The sequence below is a fragment of the Neovison vison genome, chromosome 8 (assembly GCF_020171115.1).
Source record: "Neovison vison isolate M4711 chromosome 8, ASM_NN_V1, whole genome shotgun sequence".
Taxonomy (NCBI): Eukaryota; Metazoa; Chordata; class Mammalia; order Carnivora; family Mustelidae; genus Neogale; species Neogale vison.
The window spans coordinates 85,343,203-85,355,217 of NC_058098.1; the positions used below are offsets into that span (position 1 = coordinate 85,343,203).

The 12,015-nt window shown below is 33.9% G+C and overlaps 1 protein-coding gene across 4 annotated transcripts in view; it reads right to left on the reverse strand.

Annotated features, from left to right (window-relative positions):
• Positions 1–12,015, reverse strand: part of LOC122916524 (WD repeat containing planar cell polarity effector) — a 455,082-nt gene that overhangs the window by 238,831 nt on the left and 204,236 nt on the right. For all 4 annotated transcript variants that reach the window (XM_044264070.1, XM_044264072.1, XM_044264073.1 and 1 more), the window contains exon 11: positions 1,165–1,353. In XM_044264070.1, coding sequence (XP_044120005.1) covers positions 1,165–1,353 — 189 coding nt within the window. The remainder of the gene's footprint in view (positions 1–1,164; positions 1,354–12,015) is intronic.

Below are 12,015 nucleotides of genomic sequence, written 5' to 3' on the forward strand. Positions count from 1 at the left end.
ATCCAGGTGCAAGAACATTTAGCTGCATTTTATATTAAGTAAATGACTTAAATAAAATATCATACAGTGGATAATTGGCAAATATGAAAATGAATTTCATTATTGTATGTGGCACTTTATTGCCCCCCTTTTTTTAAAACAGTGTCATATCTGAGGGTGCCTGGCTGCCTCCAGTTGGTAGAGCATGCAACTCTGATTACAGGGTCATGAGTTTAAGTCCCATGTTGGACCTACAGCTTACTTTAAAAAAAAAAAGAGAGAGAGAGAGAGAGACAAAACAGTGTCTTATCCAAGATCCTATGGGCAGAATTACTAAGGTTTCGAAAGTAGAGAAATCCAAGCAGGCAGAGGGTTATCAGAACTACCAGTTAGAATGAAAACAAGGAACAGCTGCCGGAGCTACAATTCTCAATCTCTCTCTCTCTCTCTCTCTCACTCACACTCAAACACAATCAGTGGTAAGGACTATTCTCTGGACAAAAGACTTGGGTGGGACAGAAAAATATTTATGTCTAAAGTGAAGGAAGAATAAGGACTTTGTTTGGGGGCCTTTGTCTACCAGACCCTAGAGAATACATGTAAATCTTTTTTCCCTTTTTATTTTTTTTTAAGATTTATTTATTTATTTATTTGAGAGAGTAACTGCATGTGCAGGTGCAGGGGGAGGAGTAGTGGGGGAGAAAGAGGGACAAGGAGCCTCTCTGCTCAGCCCAGAGCCTAACGCTGGGCTCCATCTCACCACTCAGGGATCATGACCTGAGCTGAAATCAAGTCAGAAGGTAAACCAACCGAGCCGCCCAGACCCCAAAAGTACATGAAATTTTTTTTTCTGGATACCATTAGTAAGTACCTGAAATTCTTGATTAAAGTTTGAAATTTGAGCATATTGCACACATGAACTTAGACTGAAAAGTACAATGACTGCATTGTGAGTTCCAACATAGGTATACAAACACATTACTCTTTATGTTGACAAATACTATACAGTAAAGTACCATATAATTATTTGGTTATCTGATCTTGTCAGTTTTAATAGGGCATTAACATTTTTGTCTTTTGGTCTCCAATAACATAACTCAAAAAATCCTCAAAAGATAACTGATTCAATAAAACCTACTTCATATACATACACAACCAACTTATGAAATACACTTCATGTCTGACCTTCTCTCTCTGGAGTGAGCTTTTGTCTAAGAAGATGGTTTACAATGGCACTCATGCTGATAAAGCACTGGTGGCCCAGTGTGTCCCAGTCCATACTGCTCAGGATGTTTATTGCCTCACAGATCTCATCACAATGAATGTACTGGAATATGATGTCTGTCAGGCCCAGCTTTCCTCGTGTGAAGATACCTGTCACAAAAAAAGTAAAACCAAGTGATTCTTCTAAAAATAAAAAGTAGACTAACAAAAACACAGTTAACATTTCCTTAAAGGAAAAAAACAGTAATCATTTCTTGCATAAGTGCTAGAAATGTGGGATTGGCAAGACCAATAGTAATTCTTTGGTTAAATCTTCATTTTGAATACCAGCTACCAACTCCATCTATCTCATGCCTATCATTCAGCATTAATTAATTTGTACTCAACATAATGGAAACTTACACTAAAAATGAATAAACATGAGAAGGATGTTTAGGTAGACCACAATAGTTAACTCTATTTTTCCCATCAGTTATTTAGACCTCTGTTGTATACATTTAAAGACAGTTTTTTTGATGTGAACACAATTCTTACCAATCAGATTTATCAGTTCTAGGTTGTTTCTAGTTGTCAGCCCCACATATTTGGTGTGGGTGTGGGTAAGTACACATATCCTGACAAATATGACTATATAAATACTTTTAAGTCTGTTTTTATTAATGGGTACTTTCAATTAATCGTTTTTTCATAGCTACCACATACTAATTTATCTTAAATTGGCATTTAAAGACTACTCTATTGAAGTAAGAAATGCTCAGTATTAATCCTGCTAGTGATGCCCTTCACAACTAATATTTACTTAGAAATATTCTTGGTATAATATAAACACATTTGTTTGTCCTTCCAAAATGAAAGAAAATCTAATTCCAATCTTAGAGGACCAAGACTACAAAAAAAAAAAGTGATTCATTCTGTTCTAATTTCATTTTGTCATTTTTATATAGGCTTGATCTCATTTGAAACTAATAAACTAATGATTTTTGTGCAATTAAATGACAGTATTAGGGCTTTTGAGCATTTTTTTAACTCTTTCAAAAATGGCTGGCTATAAAATCCTTTTCTTCAGCCAATGTATACTGATTAGACTGAGTCTATAAAAACTTCTCATCTCAGTACAAATAATCATAAAGCTAAATGAGAAAATGTATGTGAAGTTATTTGTAAGTTGTAAAGCATATAATATATTACTGCAATTCTTTTTATTACTATCATCATCATCATTTAGCTGGAATAGTTATAGGATTTAGGATTTTTAAAAGTATATTAGTTCATAAGAAAGATGCCGAAATTCTTCATATTAACTTCAAGTCACATCAAAATGAGAATTTGTGCTATATCTGACAGGACTCAACTTGATAGGGAATCTGGGGAATTGCCCTGACTATACTAAGCAATAAAACCTCATTATTCTTTTTGTGTTGGTAGAATCAATGAATGGTACTATCCAAAAGCCTTCATGAGCCTGCAATCAAGCACTGGAAGCTCTCATAAATTAGGGTGGTTCTTTGGCAGTAGATACTAATGTGTAGGAATTTTATAGGGAACCAAAAGTATCTGAAATCTGTTTACTCCATCTATACCCTAAGCAATACTTCTAGCAAGAGAAGGAACTGACCTGTCAAGTAAAAAGACTAAAATATAGTCATAATCAAATTGCTTAAAAGGTGATAAAGAGAAAATCTTTAAAAGTAGCCAAAGAAAAGGACACACATAAAAAGTTATGAAAAACTGAAACCTTTGCTTCTGAAATCATGTAAGCCAAAAGACAAAGCAGGATTTTTTAAAATGCTGAAATAAAAATGAATTAAACTAGGGACGCCTGGGTGGCTCAGTTGGTTAAGCAGCTGCCTTCGGCTCAGGTCATGATCCCAGTGTCCTGGGATCGAGTCCCACATCGGGCTCCTTGCTCGGCGGGGAGCCTGCTTCTCTCTCTGCCTCTGCCTGCCTCTCTGGCTACTTGTGCTCACTCTCGCTCCTCTCTCTCTCTCTGGCAAATAAATAAATAAAATCTTAAAGAAAAAATGAATTAAACTAAAATTCTATATCTTCATAATAAAGAGTTGAAAATTCATGAAGAATCATAACAATCTTTAAATGTACCTAATAACAAAGTTTGAAATAATAAAGCAAAGAGTGATAGAACTAAGAGAAGAAAGAATCAAAACCACAATTATAATTGGAGATTTCAGCATTTCTCCCTAATTGAGAGAACAGGTAAACAGAATCAGCAAAAATAGAAAATATTGGAAAAACACTATCAATGAATTTGACCTTACATTTATAAAATATTTCACCCCAAAACAGCAAACTACACATTCTTTTTATATGTACATAGACTATCAACCAAGATAGGGTATATTCAGGGCGATAAAACAAGCCTCAATAAATTTAGCTGCTTTGAAATCATACAGAGTAGTTTCTCTGACCATAACAGAAATTAAAATAGATATCAATAAAAAAAGATGTCTGGAAGTTCTCCAAACATTTAGAAATTAATCAACATTCTTTAAAACAAACAAACTATGACTTAGGGGTACCTGGGTGGTTAAAAGTATGACTTTAGCTCAGGTCTCAGGTCATGATCTCAGGGTCCTTGGATGGAGCCCCACATTGGGCTCCCTGCTCAGCAGGAAGTCTGACTGTCCCTTTCTCTCCCCTTCTGACTCTTCCCCTACTTGTGCTCTCTCCACCTCTCTTTTGGATAAATAAAATGTTAAATAAATAAGTAAACAAACTATGATTTAAAGAAGAAATCACAGGGGAACCGGAGTGGCTTATTCAGTAGAGCATACAACTCTTGATCTCAGGGTTACGAGTTCCAGCCCCATGTTAGGGGTAGAGATTACTAAAAAATAATAATAATATTAATAAAAATAGAGAAGAAATCACAAAGTAAATTAAAAAATATTTTGAAATGAGTAAAAATAAAAATACAACACTGAAATTTGTGAGATGCAGCTACAGCAGTATTTAGAGGGAAACTTCTAGCTTTAAATATTTTTTAATTAGAAAAGAAGAAAGATCTAAAATCAACAATCCAAACTTTAAGAATCTCTGGAAAGAAGAGCAAATTACCCCTGAAGTAAATGGAAGGATGGAAATGATGAAAATAAGAAATAGAAAATAAAGAATACCAATGAAATCAACAGATAGTTCTTTGAAATGATCAGTAAAATTGACCAACATCTGTCTAAATTGATAAAAAAAGAGATCCGACACAACTTACCAAAATCAAGAAACTATAGAACTATAGACATTAAAAAATAATAGTGATTGATATGGATAACTTTAAACAAATAAATATAATTTAAGTGAAATGGATTCCTTGAAAGATCCAAACTCTCAAAGCTCTTTCAAGAAGGAATAAATAACTTGACTCTGTATAATTTAAATTTGAATTCATAGTTAAAGAACTTTTATGCACAAACACATACATGCATGTGCTCACACATACACAAAAACCTGCATGCCCAGATGCCTTTATTGGTGAATTCTCTCAAACATCAAAAGAAGAAATAATATCAACTCTACACAACTCAAAATATAAGAAGAGGGAGCGCCTGAGAACTCATTTCATGATGTTAGCATTACACTGATATAAAAAAATGAAAGCAACATCACAGAAAAAGAAAAACAATAGACCAAAATCTCCCATAAATAGATACAAAAAACCTTAACAAAATATTAGCAAGTCCAGCAATATATTAAAAAGATCATGTATCATGAACAAGAGAGATTTATCCCACAACTGCAAGGCCATTGAAACATCTGGAAACTAATCAATATAATTCACTATATGACCAGAAAAAACATGATCATTTCAACTGATGCAAAAAAGAGCACCTGAAAAAATTCAATATCCACTAAAGATAATGCATCTCAGCCAACCAGGAAGGTAAGGGGACTTCCTCAACCTAATAACATAATACTTATAGTGAAAAAACTAAATGCTTTCTGCCTAAGATCAGAAACAAAGCAAGGATGTCCTCTCTTGCCACTTCAATTTAATATTATACTAGAGATTCTAGCTAATATAATAAGGGAAGAAACCAAAATAAAGGACATACAGGTTAAATAAGAAGATATAAAACTGTTTTTAATTGCTATTGTTATAGTCATCTCAGAAAGTCCTAAAGAATCTACAAAAATGTTACAATGAAGAAATGAGTTTAACAGGGTTGCAGAATACATGGGCAATATTTTAAAATTTTATTTATATGTAATCCCAATGAACAATTAAAATTATAATTTAAAATACTATGCAATTAAAATACTATGCAATATTATAATTAAAAATACTTTACAGTGTTCATGCCATACAGTATTAAAATAATACATAGGACTAATACTATACAGTATTAAAATATTATACAGTGTATAGTATAATACAGTAGCACCCAAAACCATGAACAAAATATATGTAAGATATTTACAATTTGAAAAACACTGCTGAGTGAAATTTTAAAAGATCTGAATAAGTACAGAGAGATACTATGTTCACAGATTGAAAGACTCAATACTGTTAAATTGCCATTCCAACCCAAATTGAACTATAGATTCAACATAATCCCAATCAAAATCTCAAGTGTTTTTATGAGACTGACAAGTTCATTTTAAAATACACATAAAAATTCAAAGAATCTAGAGTAGCCAAGCAATTCTGAAAAAGAACAAAGTTGGAGAACAGTACTTGATTTCAAGACTTAACTGTAAAACTACAGTAATTAAGACAGTGTGGTACTCACTGAAGTATAGGTAGAATAGTGGGAGAAAATAGAGTCTGTTCATAGAAACATAAATGGTCAAGGCAATTCAACAGAGAAAGATCAATCTTTCCAACAATTGGGTCTGGGACAAATGAATATTCATATTTAAAAATTAATTTCAATCCATGCCTCATGCCATATGCAATAAATTAACTTGAAACAGATCATAAACCTAACTCTAAGAGCTAAAACCCTAAAACCTCTAGAAGAAAACAGGGTTAGACAAATACTTCATAGAGTACATGAAAAACACAAGTCATAAAGAAATTTAATAGAATTTCATTAAAATTAAAAGCTTCTGCTACCTGAAACACACTATTAAGTAAATGAAAAGGTAATAACAAGCTGGAAGAAAATATCATAATACTAGTAACCTACAAAGAACTTGTATTCAGTATATAAAAATTAGAACTCAATAATAAACAATCCAACTAAATTTGGGCAAAAGATTTGAAGACATACTTCATTAGAGAAGATACATGGCAAGTAAGCATATAAAATTAAGCTCAACTTCAACAGTCATCAGGGAAATGCAAATTAACACCATTACAAACCCATTAGAACACCCCAAATTAAAAAGACCATTAATGCTAAGTGTTAGGATATAGAGTAACTAGAACTCCAAAATAGTTTCTTCTTCAGTTAAACATACACTTAACCTATGGCCCAGTCATTCTACTCCTGTTTCTCCCAAGAGAAATTAAAACATATGTCAATATAAAGAAGTATACACAAAAGTACTGGTATTTTTATTGATATTAGCTTAAATCTGGAAAAAAACCCAAATGTCCATTAACACGTGGAACAATATACAAATTGTGGTTTATCTATACAATGGAGTATTACTCAGTATTATTACTTAGAAAATTTACAGATATACACATTAATATGGAAGATTCTCACAGATAAATGCTGAGTGAAAGTAGTAAGACCTTAAAAAATCTACTTTATGAGTTGTTTTCTATGAAATTTAGAAAAAGCAAATCTAACCAGTAATGACAGAAAGCAGGTCAGTGCTCTTTAGGTTTGAGGAAGATGGGGAACGGCTGCAAAGGGGTTTGGGAGAAATTCTGGTAATGGAAATGTTCTGTATCTTGATTGTAGTGATAATCATGGGAATATATATTGGTTAAAACTCATTAAACTGTACATCTGGCACGGGTACATTTTATTTTATATAAATGATATCCCAATAAACTTGATTTAAAAACCCATCATCAGTCTAGTTTAAAGAAAGCAGAATGCTATCTGGACTATTTGGAATAACAGTCCATTTCAAATAATATGAGATCCAATTTTAAGATGAGTAGGCATCTAATAAATTATCTGACATTCTTTCCAGCAATAAATTACCCCCAATTACCACTTGGGTAAATTGTAATATTTCAATAGTTCATTAAAAATAACTCTTTGGAAGAAAACATACTTCCCACAAAAATATTAAGAGAAAAATCATACTACTTGTTTTTTAGACAGAGTAACACACAACACACACACACACACACACATTTTGACTTTGCTTTTCAAAATCCTATGAGAAGGAAAAGGTTAGTTTTAATTATTTCTTGCTTGATATAATCACTAGAAGATTTAACCTTTTCCCAACTTTGCAGGCTCTAGTTAGAGCACTAGATGGGCACTCCAGGGGGATGGAATACTATTGAAACCACCATGGGAAAGAGAGGGTGTGAGAGCACATGCCGTGGATGGGGAGCTACACTCCTGCAAAAACAGCTGGGGAAATGAAGCCCGAGAGGCAAACAAAGGTTTATCAACCACTGAAGGATTTCAGGCCATGACCAAATCTGCAGTTAGATCACTCTGGTGGCAGTTCAGGGGATTAACTGTGGGGCAGAATGAGAAGATTGGAAGGCAGAATATTACAGACAGAAAGCTACTAACTTGATCACTGCTTGAAAACAGGGAAGGTCGAGATTTAGGTCATGACAGTAAGGCTGAAAAGAGATGTTTCTGAGAGTATTAGAAGGTAGAACTGATGGGATTTGGCCACTGACTGAATATGGCATTCGGGTGAGGAAGGATTCTAAGATGATTTCTGACTTGGGATTCCATCTGAGTAACTGTACCATCCACCAAAATGGAGAATATAAGAGAAGAAACAGGTTTGGGAGAAAGAAAATTAGAAACTCTCACTCTGTATAAAATGGGAGGAGAGCTAAAAATGGAACCTTAGGGAGCCTCAACATATTCATGAGTATCCAGAAGAAGAGTATGAAAAAGTGATGAAAAGGTGTATCTCGGATCACAGAGGGCAGTATGATGAGAATTCTGTGACAGTAAAAGGGGTCAGCAAGCATCAAATGCTGAAAAGTCATCAAGTAACACTAAATAAATAAATAAATAAATAAATAAAAATAAAGAAAAAATATATATCCTACTTGATATATATATCAAGTAGGATATATATTGATATATATATATATCAAGTAGGATATATATTTTTTCTTTATATATATAGATATATCTATATATCTGCTCTTGGAAAGGTCACCAAAGACTTCCTACTTGATATATATATATATAGATATATAGCTATATCTATATATATATATATATCAAGTAGGAAGTCTCTGGTGACCTTTCCAAGAGCAGTTCCAGGAGACTAAAGATTCAGGTCAAAATTTGGTACTGTGAGGACTGAATGGGAAGTGAAGACGCAGAGAAAGTCAGTGTTCATTATTATTTCAGTGAGTCTGACTATGAAAAGAAGAAAGACCATTTGATTAGTAACAGGAGAAACAATTTTAAGGAAGAGATGTTTGTTTTATGGTATGGACTGGGCCTATATCTACTGGTGTAACAAGATTCACAAGTGAAGTGGGGAGGATGACAACATAAAGGGATCCATAGGAATGTAGTGGGATCCAGACTGGAACTAGTGGTGGAATTAGTCTTAGATAAGAGGAAGGGCTCCTCTTCCACTGCATTGAGAAGGAAAGATTTATATCCATGATAGTAAGATTTATGTTCAAGGTAAATTGTTGATTAGGGGAGTGGGTAGGTGGTGAGGAGCAGATAAACTTAGTGAAGTGCCAATTAAAAGGTAAGACTCTCTGTTGAGAGGGCAGGGAGCTAATCATATGAGTTTAAAGAGAGCAGTGAAAGTTGAAAAAGGTACTGATGAGAATGCAAAAGCTTTAATATCTCTGTAATATAATTAGGGACTCCTCTTTTGAAAATTAATTTCAGTCTACATATGTGGAAATATGGGACAATGACTGCCAAGCAAAGAAATCTGATTACATTTTGCTTTACATAAAACAGGACCTCCTGGCTTCCATGCGGGAGGATGATACTTCTGGCTCTCTCCTGAGGAAGACATGCTCTTCAAATTCTTCTAACAGTAGTGGTGGCCTTTTATTCACCCGAAACATTTGTGTGATGATTATAAGGATTTAGAATGGAAGTCCTAGCCTTGGAACAAAAGTTTTCCTTCAACATTACACTGACCTATTCTAAAAGTCAAACTCCAAAAATCTTAGCATATTGGCACCAGCCACTACCACGTTTACATATGACAGCATTCTATTTTAAACTATGATCTATGTCAGCTTCTTAAATTGTGAGCTACACCTTGCATGTCAAATTTTCCAAAGGCTTGCATAACAAGCTTATGAAAAAAATCTCGTAAATGCTCCCTAGTGGAGAAACTGCACATGCAACTACCTGTTTATATATGCAGTAACTTGAATTATACATGAAAATTCCACATGGATGCCCAGAATCAGCACTGTGTTAATTCAAGAAGTATATTAAAATTTTTGGATGTATTTAGTAGCAGAACCTAGGAAAAATCTGTTCTTTAAACAGGGTTTTCTTAAAAAAAAAAAAAAGATCTGTTAGTTGGAATCTACTGTTTCAAGGAATCAACTCTTCCTAGAAAAAATAATCTGTAATAAATATTAATCTTATAATACATTTTTAAAAAATTCTGGGAAACTCCATATTTAGATCTTTTAAGGAGTCTGTAAGCCTGTAAAATTTCCCCTATCCCATAAAACTTAAGAGTCATATTGAAAATAAAATTAAATGATAAATGTCAGTTGCAGAAGTTATCACCTTTTCATTTGAATGCTTGACTTCTATTGGATAATTCTCTTCCAAGAGACCTTCTTGGGAAAAAGAGGTGACAGCCAACTCATTGCCTAATTGATTTAGGAACAGTGCCCAGGGAGACAGTCCAATTAAGTTTACAAGCTGGCAATTAGCAGGAAGCCCTCTAAATCCCTACACTGAGAGCCTGTTTACTTTAGTAAGAAGGCAAATGTGCTAGAGATAGGAAGAGAAAGCTGTGCTTTTTGCAAAGCTGTTGTGAGTAGGCCCACAAGGGAGGGCTGAAGAAAAGCTAGGTATATGTGGGCAGACAGCCTTTTGTTTGACAGGTAACTGGGTAATTTAGAGAGACAGAGAGAGAGCGAGAGAGGGAGAGAGAGAGTGTGTGTGTGTGTGTGTGTTTTAACAGACATGCAAAACATCTAACATCCACTTTAATGAGTGTTGTGTATGGAGACATACAACTGTTAAACATGTAGCTGGGCAAAGTAGAACTGGATTATTTTACAATAAACGAGATTCCAAACATTTTTTTCTTGGACAACATGAACACTATAAAGATATTTAATTGCATTTTTATTATGTGGAAAGAATATAGCCCTGACATTATATTCATTATATCTTTCAGGTTAATCAAGTCATTTTCAACTAGATTTATTTCATGGGTTCAATTTCAGAGGTTAAGATATGTTACCAAAAAAAAGTAGACTGACAGCTATTTAACAAATCCTACAATGTCTTTAAAAACTTAACTTGTATGACAGAAACAAATCATCTAATAGGCTTAGAAATATATTTACTTTTCTATGTTTTCAAGTTGCAATAATATGCATTAATTAAAATCTAGCTTTAATTAATTGATCTAAGTGAGGTTCTCTCAAGAATGCTAAGTTATACAAAACTACCTAAAGAATATTATAGGGCATAGCTGGTAAGGCAAAACTGCAAAAGACAAATAAATCATACTACTACAATTTTATTTCAAAGTTTTCTGGTTGAGGGGTGCCTGATGGCTCAGTCAGTAGAACATACTACCCTTCATCTTCAGGTTGTAAGTTCAAGCCCCACGTTGGGTGTAGAGATTACTTAAAAATATTTAATATATTAAAAAAAAGTTTCCTGGTTGAAATGGGCAACATTAATACATGATTTTCATAATACTGAAAAATCTTTGTCAATATTTTTATCTAAAGGAACAAAAAAAAAGTTATACAACTCTCTAACCAAATTCTCCAAACAGTCACATTCTTTTTTTTTTTTTTTAAGATTTTATTTATTTATTTGAGAGAGAGAAAGAGAGAGCGCATGAGAGGGGGGAAGGTCAGAGAGAGAAGCAGACTCCCTGTGGAGCTGGGAGCCCAATGTGAAACTCGATCCCAAGACTCCAGGATCATGACCTGAGCCAAAGGCAGCTGCTCAACCAGCTCAGTCACCCAGATGCCCCAACTTCTCTTTGTTTAAAACATCTGTCTTACACATTCCAGTCTGGGAAGCAATGGATACCTATTATCTAAATAATAGAAAATAGAAAAAAACATTTTATTCCTACAACACAGAACTTTTAAAAAATTTATTTATTTATTTATTTATTTGACACAAGAGAGTACAAGTAGTGGAGAGAGAGAGGCAGGCTTCCCGCTGAGCAGGGAGCCTGATGTGGGGCTCGTTCCCAGGACCTGGGATCATGACCTGAACCAAAGGCAGCCGCTTAACCAAATAAGCCAGCCAGGTGCCCCAAAACAGAACTTTTTAACAGGCATAGTAAGTACTTTTAAAATATCTACGTATGTATTTATTTTGGATATAAAATGTGGGAGTTTAAGTTTTTTGTGCATCACAATGGGCAATTAATGCAGTTTCCAAATTGTTCACTAATGTTCCTTAACGTTTAGAAAATCATCCACAAAGCTTTCTTAAAGAAACTATATGAGGGCACCTGGCTGGCTCAGTTGGTAGAGCACATGAGTTGATC